The 18,582-nt window shown below is 31.0% G+C and overlaps 1 protein-coding gene across 2 annotated transcripts; it reads right to left on the bottom strand.

The window, feature by feature from the left end:
* Positions 1-536: 536 nt before the first annotated feature.
* Positions 537-6,477, bottom strand: LOC141612410 (uncharacterized). Of its 2 annotated transcripts, none has more exons than XM_074431177.1 (6): positions 6,354-6,477; positions 5,561-5,658; positions 4,854-5,047; positions 4,450-4,534; positions 1,116-1,181; positions 537-1,011 (listed from the first exon to the last, which is right to left on the bottom strand). In XM_074431177.1, exons 2-6 carry the CDS (start codon positions 5,642-5,644, stop codon positions 919-921), a joined length of 522 nt encoding a protein of 173 aa, XP_074287278.1. In that variant the 5' UTR covers positions 5,645-5,658; positions 6,354-6,477; the 3' UTR covers positions 537-918. The 2 variants fall into 2 exon arrangements, with proteins under 2 accessions (XP_074287278.1, XP_074287284.1); XM_074431183.1 differs by having other exon boundaries at positions 6,116-6,371.
* Positions 6,478-18,582: the final 12,105 nt, after the last annotated feature.

The raw sequence follows: 18,582 nt of genomic DNA, 5'->3' as shown, positions 1-18,582 counted from the left end.
TCCATCAATTTTTCACACCAAAATTAGGGACATTTGAATATTGTCCAACTTGTAAACTATTCAGACTTGTCTGCAATCCAAACTCCAAAGTCAAATCAGGTCGCTGGTCAAGATTTACGGGTTTGGGGTCTTGACACTGGAAAAAGCGGGTTGGGTTGGGTTTAGGGTCAGGTCAAAATTTTGACAGATTTACTTCTATATATTCTCCATTTCTATTAGGAAGTCAAATGCATGTAGCTTAATCTCCACGTAAAAAAATTTAACAGTAAGGGCTGATATGAAAGATCTATAATAATGTTAATAACGATGAAAACTTCATCATACCTCTACAGTGTACAGAACGGGCAATCAACTTAATCAGTCTTTGATTCCATCGAAAAGGAGAGTACTCAAACAAACACCACACTATTCACCATAACATGCCTCTAGACGTAACTCGTAAGTAATCTAATGCTGATCACAGGGAGGTGATAGAATACTGCAGCATATAAGATGCAAATGGCTATTATGAAGGGTTAAAAGGAGCAAACCCCATATTGAACCCTTGGAAACCATGTAAATTCAATAAAATAGCAAGATGACTCTCAATCTTTCTATCGATGTCAAAGCCGTAGGTTCGAAAGAAGTAAAACTGAATGTGGATAACTTAGCTTAGCTAAAAGCTCATGACTAATCTGCTAGAAGTGTAGACATCCATGACCACCCTATCCATCAAGTTTGTGTATGGGCGACGAAAATACAACAGAATAAGTCTCAAGTCTACTAAACTATCGATTAATCCTCAATGAACATACCCATCAATTCTACAGTTTTGATCAACAGAATACACACCTTGCTGAAGTTCTACTTGTATCTGGACTACATTACCGGCAATCGATAATTTGGTCAGAATCGCGACATTCCATCACTTTGACAGGCCTACCTGGTCCTTGTTTTACCAAATTTGGGTCTCGAAGCCTTCCTTTCCATTTTTTCCCGCTTTTTCCGGGTCTTTTCGTCCTCCTCCATTCCCTGAAGTTCCGTACAGAAATTATCAGCAAAATAGAAATGACAAGAAATATCTTGGCCAAACCTATACACACCCTTCACAGATAGCTTTGTGAAGAGGAAGTTACCTCGGAATTATTTGGCAGGAATCCTTTGATGAAACCTGATGCTTTATAAACCGCAAATCCTGGTATCTATTAGAGACATATCAAGTAAGTCAGAAGATAGTTTGTAGAACGAACAACATGTCAAGCTAGCCAAAAGCACCTCCACAAACACAGATAGACGCGGATGATAATAGAAACAATACAAATACTACATAGTGGTACACTGTTTCATGATTGGCTTCAACGTGCAAACATGAGCAACTCAAGTGTCATTAAGCACTAATATTTTTAGTTTAGTGGACAACTCGAGTGTCATTAAGCACTAATATTTTCCATTTGCAATGGAGCCAGAGACTCATTAGTCATTACTCTTTGGTTTTGAATTTATGATGGAATAAAATCAAAATGGCCCACTAACGCTTCTTTCTATTGTGAAGTATCAGTCCCTCGATGCAGTTCTCGACAATGTTGCTAACACAATGTTAGGGCTGCGTACATCCGACCTCCTTTACCCCGCAATTTGCGAGAGCCATTGAGGCATTGCAGTAATGTTGTTTTTGTTGGACAATTATGGATTTATGGGTCTGAGAATTACCGTCAAACTACAAAATAATTATTCAGCTGTCGCAAGTTCACTACAATCGAAAACTAAACCTAACATAAAAAAATAATACATTTTCTCCTTGTATGATCCCACAATTTTCAGCAGAATGTTTTCCAGAAAAACTGTACTGTATAAGATTACAAGATTCACTGACTAATATAACCCTCTGCCAATGTACACTGTAATTGTCACACATAATGGCGTAATCTAAACAAGCTCCGTAATGCATATGGTCACTCGCCACAAACTCGGAGGTCTTTCTAGTCAGAAAAAAACTAGTTAAAAGTTAGGGTTTTTTTTTGTCAAAAACTATCTTATATTTAGGGGTCTTTGTAAAAAGACTACCTTATATTATTTTTCTTGTTTTAGACTACCTTTGTTTTCTCTTTTTTGGTCAAAAACTACCTATGCTGAAAATATGGCAAAATTTGGCCGATTTAAAGACATTAACCTATCTCACATTACTCTCTTAACACCAAACAACAATGATCAAGTGCGTTCAAACCACAATTTAACTTCAAATAAGCATAATTTATGTTTTCACATTTCAATGATAACTACGAACATCTCTTAAAGTTATGCGTAAGTACATCATGACTTCCCAAAATAGGGTCTAAGCAAGTTTGAAACATAAAGGACTCGTGCGAGATAGGTTAAAGCCAGAAAACTGACCAATTCCGTCTAGACTCTTAGCATAGGTAGTTATTGACCAAAAATAAAGAAACCACAGGTAGTCGAAAACAAATAAAATAATGTAAGGTAGTATTTTTATAAATACCCCTGAATATAAGGTAGTTTCTAACAAAAAAACCCTAAAAGTTAAAACATGCGGATATATGACACGGAACAAGCTTCCATTTCATCTCATAAGTCATACCAACATGGAAAATTGGACCATAAGTCTCCTAAACATTACAGGTGAATTGGACAGGACTACAGGAGGATCAGATCAACATCGCGTAATGCCCTAAATTCAGTGACAGGTTTACTTGGATACCTAGGATCTTTCAACAATAAAATAAAAAATAAAAAGATAACACAAGGAGATCTAAACATCTGCATTAGAAATTTAGAATAACAGAAAACAAGTTCATTTGGATCAACAAAAGCTCGCGTAAGAACTTGATGAGAGGAGGAAGTATTGAATATCGCTGAAAACCATCCAAAAACAAATCATGGTTGCGTTGAAGAAAGCTTGAGCACACAGTGACTGACCCAGGAAACACTCCAGCCAAAGAAAATATCTACGTTATGTGATTCTTAGACAAGAATGTTACTTAACTTCAGCAGATTTATGAGCTATCCTATGATAATGGATATGAATTAACCAGACCAGTAAAAGTAGTTCAAACACCGGGGGAGGTCTGATCCTTTAGCTAATCGAACAGTCACATCAAAACAATTTAGGAGTACTTATCACAGTTTTTGATCTATCTAAAATTCTAAAAAGCTCGTAATTATTGCTTCCCCTATATCCCTCATAAGTGAGGAGACAATCATAACTAGCCAAAAATGTACGGAACCTCCAAATTATCTCAACTGCATCGAGATCACTGTACAAAGACCTTAAAGATACACATTTTGTAACCCACTGAATTCATATCCCTGATGACAGGGAGAAGTCGAGAAGACAATCTGATGAAAATTTCCATCGGATCAGTACAAGGCTTTGGGGGGTTTCCCACTGCACAGTAGTATGTCCTGACTCCTGATCACAGGGAGAAAATCTGAAGAAAATATCTAGGTGAAATCAGAGTATAAGGTTTTGGAGGGTTTCCCGCTACACGGTAATTTGTCGAATTAGAGGGATTTGATCCATATTACCCTAGTCTAAATGATTGTCCAACAAAGGTGGAGAGGGTGTGGCAAAAAAGATGTTCAGATCCTTTGGTCTAATAATAAGAATGTCGACCCTTCTCGAAGCAAGCCCTACCATCATCTCATATTCTCTGAAGTCTGAACCTAAGTCCTAAAGGCTCACTAACATCCAACACTATAGGCGGGTCCGTTAAACAGCGTGTTCAACCGGTTCTAAGAACTGGGGCTTAAACTACAAGGGGCCCATAATATATAAATTGCCATTCGAGTGAAAGCAGGACGGGATGTATGGCACAACGGTTATCACTTGTAGTGCAGCATTTTTATGTTACAACGACGCGGGTTCTATTCCTCTGCTGCGCACTTTTTGGTTGCCGTTCCGCACATTTGTATTTACTCCTACTTTATGAGTTGGCCCCATGGTAGTTAATGCATTATGGAATGTGGATTGATCTTCTGCCACACTTACTTACGCTTAGTAACTTAACTTATTTAAATTGGAAATTTAAAAAATGAATGGCTAAATAAAAAATTAGTCATATAGTATAAAATAACTAAGGCAAAATATATTTTCATATATTACACATTTTTTTATTTCTACTTTCGAAATGGGGCCTCCATTTCGACTTTTAGAACAGGGCCTCTCAAATTCATTAGACGGCCCTAACTATAGGATAAAAACAAAAGGCACAAATTACACATCATAATCAGAACATTCTTCTGTACGATTGTACGTATGATCCTCAACACCATTATTAAGTGTCTTATCTCAACCTAAAGCTTAAGCATCCCAAAACAGAAACTATCCTATCCAGCTAACAATGTTTTCGTCGACCTCCACCATCATGTATTTACAATTTAGAAATCATTTAGGAACAAATACCATAGAACATGCAGATAGCAAGAGAACAAAAACTAAAGCAAAGGCCTTACCACTAAATACGTGTACCAAAACTTTTCAGAGACGAGGGAGGCAATCTGAACAAAACATGTTATGTAGATTATGTCATGAAAGTACCTGCAATGAGTTAAAATCGCTTGAGAGCTAAGTATTTATTCTTCAAACATAGTCGAAAAATCCTTAAAACTGGCATAACTAGAAAGTGAGAGAAAATAGCCCGCCAATACAAAACTTTCCCCAGTTTACAGCGTAGAAGTACTCCGTAACCAAAAAAAAAAAGCATGTTTTTTTTTCTTAAAAGGCATTACAATTATAGTTTGCAAATTTGCAAAAATAATCCAAGACAAGTTCAGTGTGTAACCATTCCAACAAGGAGTCAAGGAGAATGTTCAATGAATAGAACAAACGCAGGATAAATAAAGGCATAATGTCATACCCACAAATTCCTCCAGTACTCATATCAAACCCGCCATCGATAAGCTCACCATCATTTGTGTATGCTGGCTTTGCCATGCTAGCAAGTTGTTTATATGGAATTACATAGGCAATCGATGTCATAATCAAACCAATCCAGTGCTTCCATGTAAAAGAAGAATGATAAATAATCATCCTCACCAAGATGTAGACAACCTGTCAGTGGAACTCGAATCATCAAAAATATGGCAAATGCCATAATGCTTTAACTGATTGATAAAAGCGTCTACCCTAAAATATTCAAACACAAAACAACACTGCTATATATATATATTAGACATTTAGACTACATGAACCCTCTCAGTCAGCACTAGACCGACCCCCGCACACTAACCTGACTGCACCCAGGCTAGAATTGCATGTGGCGTTAGATGCCACTGGTTCATCATCCAGGCACATGGGTGATATGTGAGAAAACCCTCCATAAGATCCAACAACGACTACATTACCACAGTGCCTCTAAGACCCCCACAAATTCAGGATTAAAGGGGTCAGAAGTACGCAACCCTTACCTTTGTGTTAGCAACACAAAGACCCTCAATTAAATACAAAGGTTATAAATTGGCCTCAAAATTCAGCGCCATACTTATAGATTTGATAAATTCAGAAAGCTAGTACTCGCAAATAAACAATCTAAAACATACAAAATAAATAAAAATGGGCTATTACATTGCAAGCAATTATAACGCGAAGAAGTTTTGATATATGACGCGCATTCTCTTCCTTTCTCTTCTTAGCTCCTTGATTTGCCATTTTCCACTATAACCCTGCAGCACAAAAATATTTAGGTACAAAACCGCAACAACCCTTCAACACATCATTATATATCACATAATTTAACACAAATCAAATCAATATAAAAGCTCCTAAAGGCTAAATCGTAAACGGGATTGCAGATGAATTGCATAATATATAACACCATCAAAACTTTAAACTTTACATGCATTCAGTACATATATCATGATGCATAAACATAAAGAATAATTGGGTAACAAAAACCCAAATAAAAAAAAGAATTCAATACAGCCTTGAATTTCACATTTTCAACAAAAAAATCGATATCAAAACTCCAAAACTAGTGAATAAGATTGCAGATCAAATGCATGATAAATAACGCCAACAAAATTCACACTTTTCAAAAATCACAAATTCAGAAAATATACTATGCCTAGGAACATACAGATTAATTGGGGAAAAACCCACATCGAATTTCACACTATTTACCATAAAATCAATATCAAAGCTCTTAACTTGCTGAAAGAGATTGCGGGATCAATTGCATAAAACTCCCTCTGTTCCAATCATTTGATTAACTTTGATTAAAATAACTCTAGAGAATAAAAAGGTAAACAAACGATCGGAAAGCATATACTCCATCAACATTTAAAATCAAATTGATGAAAATTGAGAAGAAGATGAATTTGAAGGCCGAAATAAAGAAGTAAGGTGAAGTTACACATACCAAGAAAAGAAAAATACTGCAGTACAGGCAAAGACAAGTCAAACAAAAGAGAGAGCTTGTGTTAAACTGTGAAATCCAACCGTGTTTTTTGTTTTGATCGGTCGGATCAGTTTTGGGGAGGCATGTGTTTTGCCTTCAGTTTTTGGGTGCATAACAAATCCCCTTCACTACTAATTTAATAAAAAAATTCAATAGTTTTGTGAAACTTTTAATAATTATAACTTTTTAATTAAAATAAAACAAAATTGGTATAAATCTAAAAATTCGTATATGAAAAACTATAAATTAATATCAATCAATCAATCAATACTATATATTAAATCCAGAAACCAAGGGACTTCAATGTAATTAAAGAAAGTTATACAAATTAATTATACTATATAGTTTTAAATCACTAGCACCGTGTGATGGACCTGATTAAGGGATCTCAATGCAAATATTATATAGTTTTGGTTAAAATTAAATTATATAGAAGCTTGGTAATTTTCCTAAACATTTGTAAGAGACTAAAACATGGTCAATTTTCTTAAAATAAAATAATTAATTAAGATGGTCAATTTCCTTAAAATAAAATAATTAATTAAGATGTTCAATTTCAAGGAGACTAAAAGAAAAAAGATGCTTGGTAATTTTCCTAAATATTTATAGAAGATGGTCAATTTCCTTAAAATAAAATAATTAATTATATAAACATGCACACTTATGGTATTAATTATTATCATCATAAAATTATATATTAAATTTAAAATCTATACAATTTTATTAAACTTTATAGTTTATTAGATGTATAGAGATGTTAATTATTTAACATCAAAAATATAATATAAGTAGGTTATAAATATTTCAAGTTAGATTCTATAATATATAATATTGCATAATTCTTTCAATTTGATTTAATGCATATATATAATATATTTATATAAATATATAATCCTCTTAAAATTGCATGCCTAATTAGTAAAAATAATTTGGTTAGTAAAAAAAAGAATTGTAGTAACATTGGATATAGTTATATGATAATAATCACTCATTTGAATAGTAAAAGCAACAATATTATCAGCGAGATTAGTGAAAGTGATAGAAACAACAACGGGAGTAGTGAAATAATCAATATTAATGCGGCAATAGTGAAAGTAACAATAATTACGGCGGGAGTAGTGAAATTGATATATTAATGCGGCAATAGTGACAATAACAATAATTACGACGGGAGTAGTGATAGTAACAATGATTACGGACAAATAGTGAAATGTTATTACTATTGTTTCACTAATAAGAGTGAAATATTAATAGCGGGAGTAGTGAATTTGTCTCAAAATTTATTTTTATCGTAATTTTAAGATATGTCATAGAAAAATATATTAATGATAAATTTATGGGTTATGCAACTTTAAGTAATTTTATTTACTGAAAAAAAAAATTTAATGATAAGTAGAGGTAGCCCGGGCGAAGCCGAGCACCAATACTAGTACTATATATTAAATCCAGAAACCAAGGGACTTCAATGTAATTAAAGAAAGTTATACAAATTAATTATACTATATAGTTTTAAATCAATAGCACCGTGTGATGGACCCGATTAAGGGATCTCAATGCAAATATTATATAGTTTGTGTTAAAATTAAATTATAGAGAAGCTTGGTAATTTTCCTAAACATGGTTAATTTCCTTAAAATAAAATAATTAATTAAGATGGTCAATTTCCTTAAAGTAATTAGTATAAACATGCACACTTATGGTATTAATTATTATCATCATAAAATTATATATTAAATTTAAAATCTATGCAATTTTATTAAACTTTATAGTTTATTAGATGTATAGAGATGTTAATTATTGGGTTTTTCTATGGTGTACCCCTCAGTTTTTTACTTTTCTATGGTGTACCCCTACTTTTACAAAAACACATGGAATACCCCTGAACTTTCTCAAATGTTCCTTCCGTGACCAAAAATCAACATTCCGTTGCTATTTTCCGTTAAGCATGATTTGTGGTTAATTAACCCAAAATTTAGATCTACTAACCCTTCTTCTACCTCTAAAACCTTCCTTCCACCTCTATTTCATCTCCTTCAACTTGTTCTACCTACATAAGTCCTTCCTCTATTACTTTTCTCGACTTTTGTTTCATCTTTTTACTATCCTCAAACTATCATTGTCTGAAAAAACTTTGGTACTAAATTTAACAGATACTTCATCGTAATTATTAATCCATTGATAATGTTTGATATTTCTTAAACACCTTACTTTTGGTGAAGATTAATGTTAATTCTACTCTTAATTTGTACAAAAAATCAGCCAAATTCTACCCAGTTTTGAACATATTTGAAGCAAAATCAATTTGGGTATATTGTCACCTTTGCAAATTAGTGTTTGTTACTTGACAACAACAGTCAATAGAGAGCGTCGACAAGCATTGGTTATGGGTAGTAAGTGGTAATGATTAATGAGCATGATGGTATGAGGTGAAGATGGTGGTTGATTTAGAGGGTTTTAGTTGGCGGCCGAAGAATCTATTGGTAGAGAATGGTGGTGGTGTGCTAAAGGAATGGAGGTTGATAATGGAAAGAGTGAGAGTGGTGGAAAATCGTGGATAGTGGGATTAATGGGGAAAAGATACAGATTAGAGAACTTGTGAAGATGGTTGCTTCTTGTTTAAAAAAGGTTGAATAAGGATTAGGGCTAATAACTGTTACTTTGCACTGATTTAACTGCCAACTCATCATTAACTGTTAATATTGCCGGAATTTTCACAATTGGTCATGGTTTGAAATTACTAACAAAGTTTAGGGGTACATGGTATAATCTTAAAAAAGTGAGGGTACAAGGTAGAAAAGTAAAAATTTGAGGGGTACACCATAGAAAAACCCTTAATTATTTAACATACAAAAATATAATAAATAGGTTATAAATAATTCAAGTTAGATTAAATAATATATAATATTGCATAATTCTTTCGATTTGATTTAATGCATATATGTAAAATATATTTATATAAATATATAATCCTCTTAAAATTGCATGCCTAAGTAGTAAAAGTAATTTCATCAGTAAAGAAAAGAATTGTAGTAACATTCGATATAGTTATGTGATAGTAATCACTCATTTGAATAGTAAAAGTAACAATATTAGCAACGAGATTAGTGAGAGTGGTAGAAACAACAACGGGAGTAGTGAAATAATCAATATTAATGCGGCAATAGTGAAAGTAACAATAATTACGGCGGGAGTAGTGAAATTATCAATATTAATGCGGCAGTAGTGACAATAACAATAATTACGGCGGGAATAGTGAAAGTAACAATGATTACGGTCAAATAGTGAAATGTTATTATTGTTTCATTAATAAGAGTAAAATATTAATAGCGGGAGTAGTAAATTTGTCTCAAAATTTATTTCATCGTAATTTTAGGATATGTTATAAAAAATATATTAATGATAAATTTATGGGTTATGCAACTTTAAGTAATTTTATTTAATGAAAAAAATAATGGTAAGTAGAGGTAGCCCGGGCGAAGCCGGGCACCAATACTAGTACTATATATTAAATCCAGGAACCAAGGGACTTCAATGTAATTAAAGAAAGTTATACAAATTAATTATACTATATAGTTTTAAATCAATAGCACCGTGTGATGGACCCGATTAAGGGATCTCTATGAAAATATTATATAGTTTGGGTTAAAATTAAATTATATTAATGGTCGATTTCCTTAAAATAAAATAATTAATTAAGATAGTCAATTTCCTTAAAATAAAATAAGTAATTAAGATGGTCAATTTCAAGGAAACTAAAAGAAAGAAGATGCTTGACAATTTTCCTAAATATTTTATAGAAGACTAGAAGATGGTCAATTTTCTTAAAATAAAATAATTAATTAGTATAAACATGCACACTTATGGTATTAATTATTATCATCATAAAATTATATATTAAATTTAAAATCTATGCAATTTTATTAAACTTTGTAAAAATATTAAATTAGATGTATAGAGATGTTAATTATTTAACATACAAAAATATAATAAGTAGGTTATAAATAATTCAAGTTAGATTCCATAATATAAAATATTGCATAATTCTTTCGATTTGATTTAATGCATATATGAATTTCGTCAGTAAAGAAAAGAATTGTAGTAACATTTGATATAGTTATATGATAGTAATCACTCATTTGAATAGTAAAAGTAACAATATTATCAGCGATATTAATGAAAGTGCTAGAAACAACAACGGGAGTAGTGAAATAATAAATATTAATGCGACAATAGTGAAAGTAACAATAATTACGGCGGGAGTAGTGAAATTATCAATATTAATGCGGCAGTAGTGACAGTAACAATAATTACGGCGGGAGTAGTAAAAAGTAACAATGATTACGGGCAAGTAGTGAAATGTTATTACTATTGTTTCATTAATAAGAGTAAAATATTAACAGCGGGAATAGTGAATTAGTCTCAAAATTTCTTTCGTCGTAATTTTAGGATATGTCATAGAAAAATATATTAATGATAAATTTATGGGTTATGCAACTTTAAGTAATTTTATTAAATGAAAAAAAATTAATGGTAAGTAGAGGTAGCCCGGGCGAAGCCGGGCACCAATACTAGTACTATATATTAAATCCAGAAACCAAGGGACTTCAATGTAATTAAAGAAAGTTATACAAATTAATTATAATATATAGTTTTAAATTAATAGCACCGTGTGATGGACCCGATTAAGGGATCTCAATGCAAATATGATATAGTTTGGATTAAAATTAAATTATATAGAAACTTGGTAATTTTCCTAAACATAGTCAATTTACTTAAAATAAAATAATTAATTAAGATGGTTAATTTCCTTAAAATAAAATAATTAATTAAGATGATCAATTTCAAGAAGACTAACAGTAACAATAACTACGGCGGGAGTAGTGAAAGTAACAATGATTACGGGCATGTAGTGAAATGTAATTACTATTGTTTCATCAATAAGAGTAAAATATTAATAGCGAGAGTAGTGAATTTGACTCAAAATTTATTTCATCGTAATTTTAGGAAATGTTATAAAAGATATATTAATGATAAGTTATAGGTTATGCAACTTTAAGTAATTTTATTTAATGAAAAAAAAAATTAATGGTAAGTAGAGGTAGCCCGGGCGAAGCCGGGCACCAATACTAGTTACGGATAATTCACGGTACCCTTGAAGTTGGTCACTTTGTACAAAATACCCAAATTTTTTATCCGAAAAACTTCAAGAGGCCATAACTCGTGTTTACGAACTCAGAAAGTGAAGATATTTTTTTTCAAATCGATCATCTTTCCGAGTACTACGATTTGAAAAAAAGGTTGACGAGTTTGGAACTCGTAACCAGGAGATATGCTCACTCAAAGTTTGTTCGGTCGAAAAAACTTTGGCGCACAATAACTCTTGGTAGCGGAATCCAAATGCGACATTTTTTTTTTCAAATTGTAGTTCTCGGAAAGATGAGCGATTTGGAAAAAAATTCGTCACTTTTGGAACGAGTTATGACCTTTTTAAGATTTCCGGATAAAAAATTTGGGTATTTCGTGCAAAGTGACAAACCTTAGTGGTACCGCGTGAATTATCCGTTAATATTATTAGACTAGTTTGAAATCTCGTACTTCGTACGAGTTAATTACCTTGATTATTTTAAACTAAGTTATAGAACATTATCGAATAGGTGTTTCGAAGTTCAAATTCGGGTGTCCCATAATTCTAAAAAAAATGAAATATCTTAATCCCTTATGGTCTCTTGATACGTACTTGATTCTAACTTTCTAAGCATTAAGTAGCCTCTAAAGCTTTGTTATCTCGAATTCTAGCAAAGTTTATTAAATAATAATCATCAGAGGTGTAAGCCAATCAGAGCGCTTTGATAGCCCTTATGATTAATATAAAGATAAGTGTTTCGAAGTTCAAATCCGGGTGTCACATAATTCTAAAAAAAAAATGAAATATCATAATCCCTTATGGTCTCTTGATACGTACTTGATTCTAAGCATAAAGTAACGCCTTTAAAGCTTTGTTATCTCGAATTATAGCAAAATTTATTAAGTACTAATCATCATAAGTGTAAGCCAATGGGGGCGCTTTGATAACCCTTATGATTAATACAAAGACAGGTGTGAAATTAATGAATAGTTTACATTTGCTATATTTTGGTAGGGACAATAAAGCAAATGTAAACTATTGACTGGGACAAAGGGAGTATATATTTTGTTTGAACCATATACCTACCCTTTAAATATGGACAATTTACTTACACATGTCATTCTTATAAGTTAGTCATTTCAAAAAAAATTGTTTAATTAATAAGACCGTCTTACATAATAATAATAATTAATCTTCTAATTACTGATACATAGAGTTCATTTTTATGTTCTTTCTTTTACAAAGCACATGTAATGTATACTCCTATGATCGTCTAATTAATAAGACCGTCTTACATAATAATAATAAGACCGCCTATGTTTTTTGCCACTATAAGCAAACATACAATTTAGTGACAACAAAATTATAGTTTGTTAAATTTTAATTTTAACCATTAATAATAGAAACTCTTAAAAGCTCTCTTTCACAATAGTTAAGTGACTCAAAATATTTTGGGTTGATTCCCAAGTTTCAAAGATGACTTCTATTTATAATCATAAGTGCACCTTACCTTTTGCATGCTAATCTTTCAATGTGCGACAAATTTACTATTTATATGTAGTATATTCACAACACCTCAATTATTTTTCAATGTGAGACAAATAACAAACTAATAAATACACCATATTATTCACACCTAGCTCGACATCCAACCCAGATCCCGAAATAAGGACAATTGCTACTCATTATATCTAATAGTAGTTATATTTAATATTTAATAATATGAGCAAATACTATATGTTAATATTCGTACATTCAACATCCAATCCGATTAATAATGAGCAAATACTAACAAACTAATCTTATCTAGAGTCTAAAGTTTTTCTCACGTATAACGTTTGTGCAATTTTATTTTATTGCTAACAAACTAATCTTATCTAAAGTCCAAAGTTGTTCTTGCGTATAAAATTAACATTTTTTTCTTATAAATACTAAGTAGTTTTTAAGGGTAGGACTCTCTAGATAATGAAAAAAATGTTAAAACTTGAAAAATTAACATTATGTAACTTTACTTTTAAAATCTCTTATATAATAAGAATACTACTAATGTATGTTCGTTATTTAAAAATTCAGCTTAAAAATTAAAAAATAAATAACTTATTGCTAAACTAATAAATTTGAGTAGAAAAGGAGATGATATAACAATATATCAATCAATACTATCAATACTATATATTAATTCCAGAAACCAAGGGACTTCAATGCAATTAAAGAAATCTATACAAATTACTTATACTCTATAGTTTTAAATCGATAGCACCGTGTGATGGACCTGATAAAGGGACTTCAATGTAAATATTATATAGTTTTGGTTAAAAAAATAATAATATAAAGATGCCTTGATGAAGAATATTTATGGAAATTACATTAAATTAAAGTAATTAAATTTAGAAAACACAAGAATATAGTGATTTTCCTTAAAATTAACATGTCCCATTTATGGAATTAATTAGTATCATCATAGAATTATACATTAAATTAAATGTAGTAAAAGTAATAGTAGCAGCAACAAGATTAATAAAATTAACGGTATTAATGTGGGAGTAGTGACAATTATAATAATGATAGTGGGAGTAGTGAAAGTAACTACGAATGTAGTGAAAGTAACATTGGTAACAATGAGAAAAAGTATGAACAATTAAATAACCAATCGACTCAAGGAAATATTTTATTTATTTAAATATAGGCCGGATAAAATTAACGGGAATAATGAATTTAACAGAAAAAAAATAAAAGCATTAGTAAAAGAAACAATAGTAACCACGGGAGTAGTGAACGTAATGATATTAAGAAAGAATGTCGTGAAAGTAATAATATTAATAGCGGGTTAGTGAACGTGTCCCATAATTTGAAAATATATTTTACATTTCATCATAATTACAAGATATGACGTAGAAAAATATATTACAAATAGTAAACAACTCCAACATAGTTTATTTCATTGAAAATAAAATTTAACTGTAAACAGAGATAGCCCGGGCGAAGCCGGGCACCAAACCTAGTATATATTAAATCCAGAAATCAAGGGACTTCAATGTAATTAAAGAAAGTTATAAAAATTAATTATACTATATAGTTTTAAATCACTAGCACCGTGTGATGGACCCGATTAAGGGATCTCAATGCAAATATTATATAATTTTGGTTAAAATTAAATTATATAGAAGCTTGATAATTTTCCTAAACATTTGTAAGTGACTAAAACATGGTCAATTTCCTTAAAATAAATAAATTAATTAAGATGGTCAATTTCAAGGAGAGTAAAAGAAAGAAGATGCTTGGTAATTTTCCTAAATATTTATAGAACACTAGAAGATAGTCAATTTCCTTAAAATAAAATAATTAGTTAGTATAAACATGCACACTTATGGTATTAATTATTATCATCATAAAATTATATATTAAATTTAAAATCTATGCAATTTTATTAAATTTTATAGTTTATTAGATGTATAGAGATGTTAATTATTTAACCTACAAGAATATAATATAAGTAGGTTATAAATAATTCAAGCTAGATTCCATAATATATAATATTGCATAATTCTTTCGATTTGATTTAATGCATATATGTAATATATTTATATAAATATATAATTCTCTTAAAATTGCATGCCTAAGTAGTAAAAGTAATTTCGTCAAACAAAAGAATTGTAATAACATTGGATATAGTTATATGATAGTAATCACTCATTTGAATAGTAAAAGTAACAATATTATCAGCGAGATTAGTGAAAGTGGTAGAAACAACAACGTGAGCAGTGAAATAGTCAATATTAATGCGTTAATAGTGAAAGTAACAATAATTACGGCGGGAGTAGTGAAATTATCAATATTGATGCGACAATAGTAACAATAACAATAATTACGGCGGGAGTAGTGAGAGTAACAATGATTACGGGGAAATAGTGAAATGATATTACTATTGTTTCATTAATAAGAGTAAAATATTAATAAGGGGAGTAGTGAATTTGTCTCAAAATTTATTTCATCATAATATATTTCATAGAAAAATATATTAATGATAAATTTATGGGTTATGCAACTTTAAGTAATTTTATTTAATGAAAAAAAAATAATGGTAAGTAGAGGTAGCCCGGGCGAAGCCGGGCACCAATACTAGTAATTATATAATTGTGAAACCACCAAAATCAAAAGTATAATACAAATAAATGTGGAGGTAATAATACAAATTCTTATAAAAACTATCTAAGACTATATTTAAGAGACTCAAAAGATTTTGGGTTGGTATTTAAATTCCAAGGATGACTCATATTTATAATCATAGGATCACCCCACATTATGTTAATCTTTCGATGTGAGACAATTCTACTATTTATAATAATAGGATCAACACACCTTATGTTAATCTTTCGATGTGGACAATTCTACTATTTATAATAGGATGACCACACCTTATGGTAATTTTCCGATGTGGGACAATTCTACTATTTATAAGTAGTATGTTAACCACATCTTATTATTTTGCAATGTGTGACATATAATATACTAAGAATTACATCATCTTTTTCGCACCTAGTTCGACATCCAACTCGATTTAATAACGTTTTGTTCTTTGGATTTTCCCCCATAACTGATGTATGAACTCTTTTTGTAAGTTTTTTAATTGAAGTCCATATTTAAACAAAAAAAGGTTGAAGACGGATAATTCCGTCTTAAATAAAAATTCGTGGATAATAACATACAAATAAATTTGGTATTAAGACTACATAAGCTGTTATGGCCTACGGATTTTTTAGAAAAATGTTTTTGTATCATTTTATTATGAGTGTGTTGACAGTTTCAAGAGCTAATATGGCAGCTCTTTGCTCTACTAAGATTTCTTCAACTGTTGTCCGCTTAATTGTTTGACTAATATTCAGTGAGTTGGTCCCATTGTAATGAAATCATACCTAACTTATTTTTATATTCTCATTAAATTGAATTAATCAATATTAATCGCTTTTAAGACTTATTAATTATGGAGATCATGCACTTATTGTTACATTTGTTAGTTAGTCTTATAGGTGTTCGATTGTTAGATTAAAGTATAATATAATTAGATAATTGAATCAAGAAAATCAAGGTCGCTTCACTACTACAAATACAGGCTATAACAACGGGTAAAAACCGTTGTAAAAACAAAAAGCGGACATTGTTAAAGCGGTCGTTGTAAAAGGTATTTACAACGGTTAGGTTATTTACTAAAACCATTGTGGAAATTATTCACAACGGTTAAAAGCCGTTGTTGTTGCGAGTAAGCCGTTGTGGAAAGTTTGACAAAATTTTGGTGGGAAAGATATAACAACGGTTATCATATAAAAAACCGTTGTTGTATCTTTCCCACCAAATTGTGAAGACTTTTAACAACGGGTATACGGAAATTAACCGTTGTTGAAAACTTTAGTAACAACGGTTCTTATTTTAAAACCTGTTGTTGAATATTATGCGCGGGTATTTGTGAAAGGTATTTACAACGGTTTTTGTTTTAGTAACCATTTTTATTACAAACTCCTAATTTTTTTAAAAATTAAATTTGTTTCATGCCATTCAAAATCCTGCATATATCAGTAGCAGCATATATCAGCACCAGCATAAATCACAACTGGGTTCATCAGAACTCAATAGATTCAATTCAACCACAACAGCAGCATCATATATACTTACAATTTGATCACTTTACATGAACTAAGATCATTCCCTAACTTCAACAAAAAATTTACTAAGCTGATCTAAGCTCTAAGTATCATGCATTTAGTCTTCACTGCTATGTTCTAAGACGTATTTGCCCAACATGTCCCTTACCTCGTCTATTTGGTGCCCTTTGTACTGAGGTACTTGTGGCGGCGCGTTGATTACATACTACGGAAAAAACAAAGACAAGACATTATTGTAACAACATACATCATTCAGCATAGCAACATCATGGTATAGCAGCAAGCAAGACAACATCAGCTCTAATTTAAAAAAAGTAATAAACACATTATTAAATTACTAACCTTTTCTGGAATAAGGATATATCTTCGCATAATAATCTTCAACATGAACCGACAAACGTAGTATCCACATTGTATGCTATCCGGCTGGAGATGGACCTATTATTACATAAAAAACGAAGAGACGAGAAGGCCCACATCAGAATCTTGCACTTTAGGTATTGTATTTGCGCACGTCTTATTATTAAAGACAAATTTTTGCACTTAAGGTATTGTATTTGAGCACGTACCCCTGTTATCGTAATAAAAGTAGGGCCATCATCAGAATCTTTCGTGGGTTGATCCTCGTTAGCTCTTTTCTTCTCATAGGCCCTTTTTTTATAAAACAAAAAAGGAGGCAGAAACTCATATTTTTGTGGCAAAAATGAGCTTTTTGCTATAAATAAAAATTGAAACTTAATGAATCAGTATTATAAACTTACTTAATAATCAAGCCCTTAAAGGTCTCGGTTGGTTGTCTATGCAAAGAGTCCAACCAAAAAACTTTCTTCTTGGTCGGCATGATGGCTGCTAGCACCCAATGACTCCTACATCAAGAGACATCATCATTATTAACAAGTACATATATTAGTTATGTGTAATACCCGGGAAAAAAAAAATATATATTTTACTAAATAAATTAAAGTATTATAGTAATATTTTTAGCTAAGATATTTCTATACTTAGATAAGGTTGAATGTTGTTATATGTATCTAATAATAGGATATTTATAAGTTGACTTAATGCTTAAGAAAGAGGAAGCAAATATGGACTTGATCACTAAGGGTTAGCCGACATATGTTGGCTATAAATAGCCCCTCACCTTCATTTCATTCTTATTAATTAAAACATACAAATTCACTCTTATTTCCTAGTAACTAGGTTCCACCGATAAATAAAGGTATGATTTCGGGACCCTTCGTCGTAGAAATAAGTAATAATATAATGATTATTCTATACTATTATAAACTGTATCATGTTATATTATCATTATAGTACTCACATGATATATTAACTGTCTTTATCTGAACATATGGTTGTCATATTAATACTTCTGTTATAATGTACTATTGGCCAATTGTAGCATTCA

Source organism: Silene latifolia, chromosome 1 (assembly GCF_048544455.1).
Source record: "Silene latifolia isolate original U9 population chromosome 1, ASM4854445v1, whole genome shotgun sequence".
NCBI classification, from domain to species: Eukaryota; Viridiplantae; Streptophyta; class Magnoliopsida; order Caryophyllales; family Caryophyllaceae; genus Silene; species Silene latifolia.
Note: the sequence above shows the minus strand (reverse complement) of the source record. Positions and strands in the feature narration are given on the sequence as shown.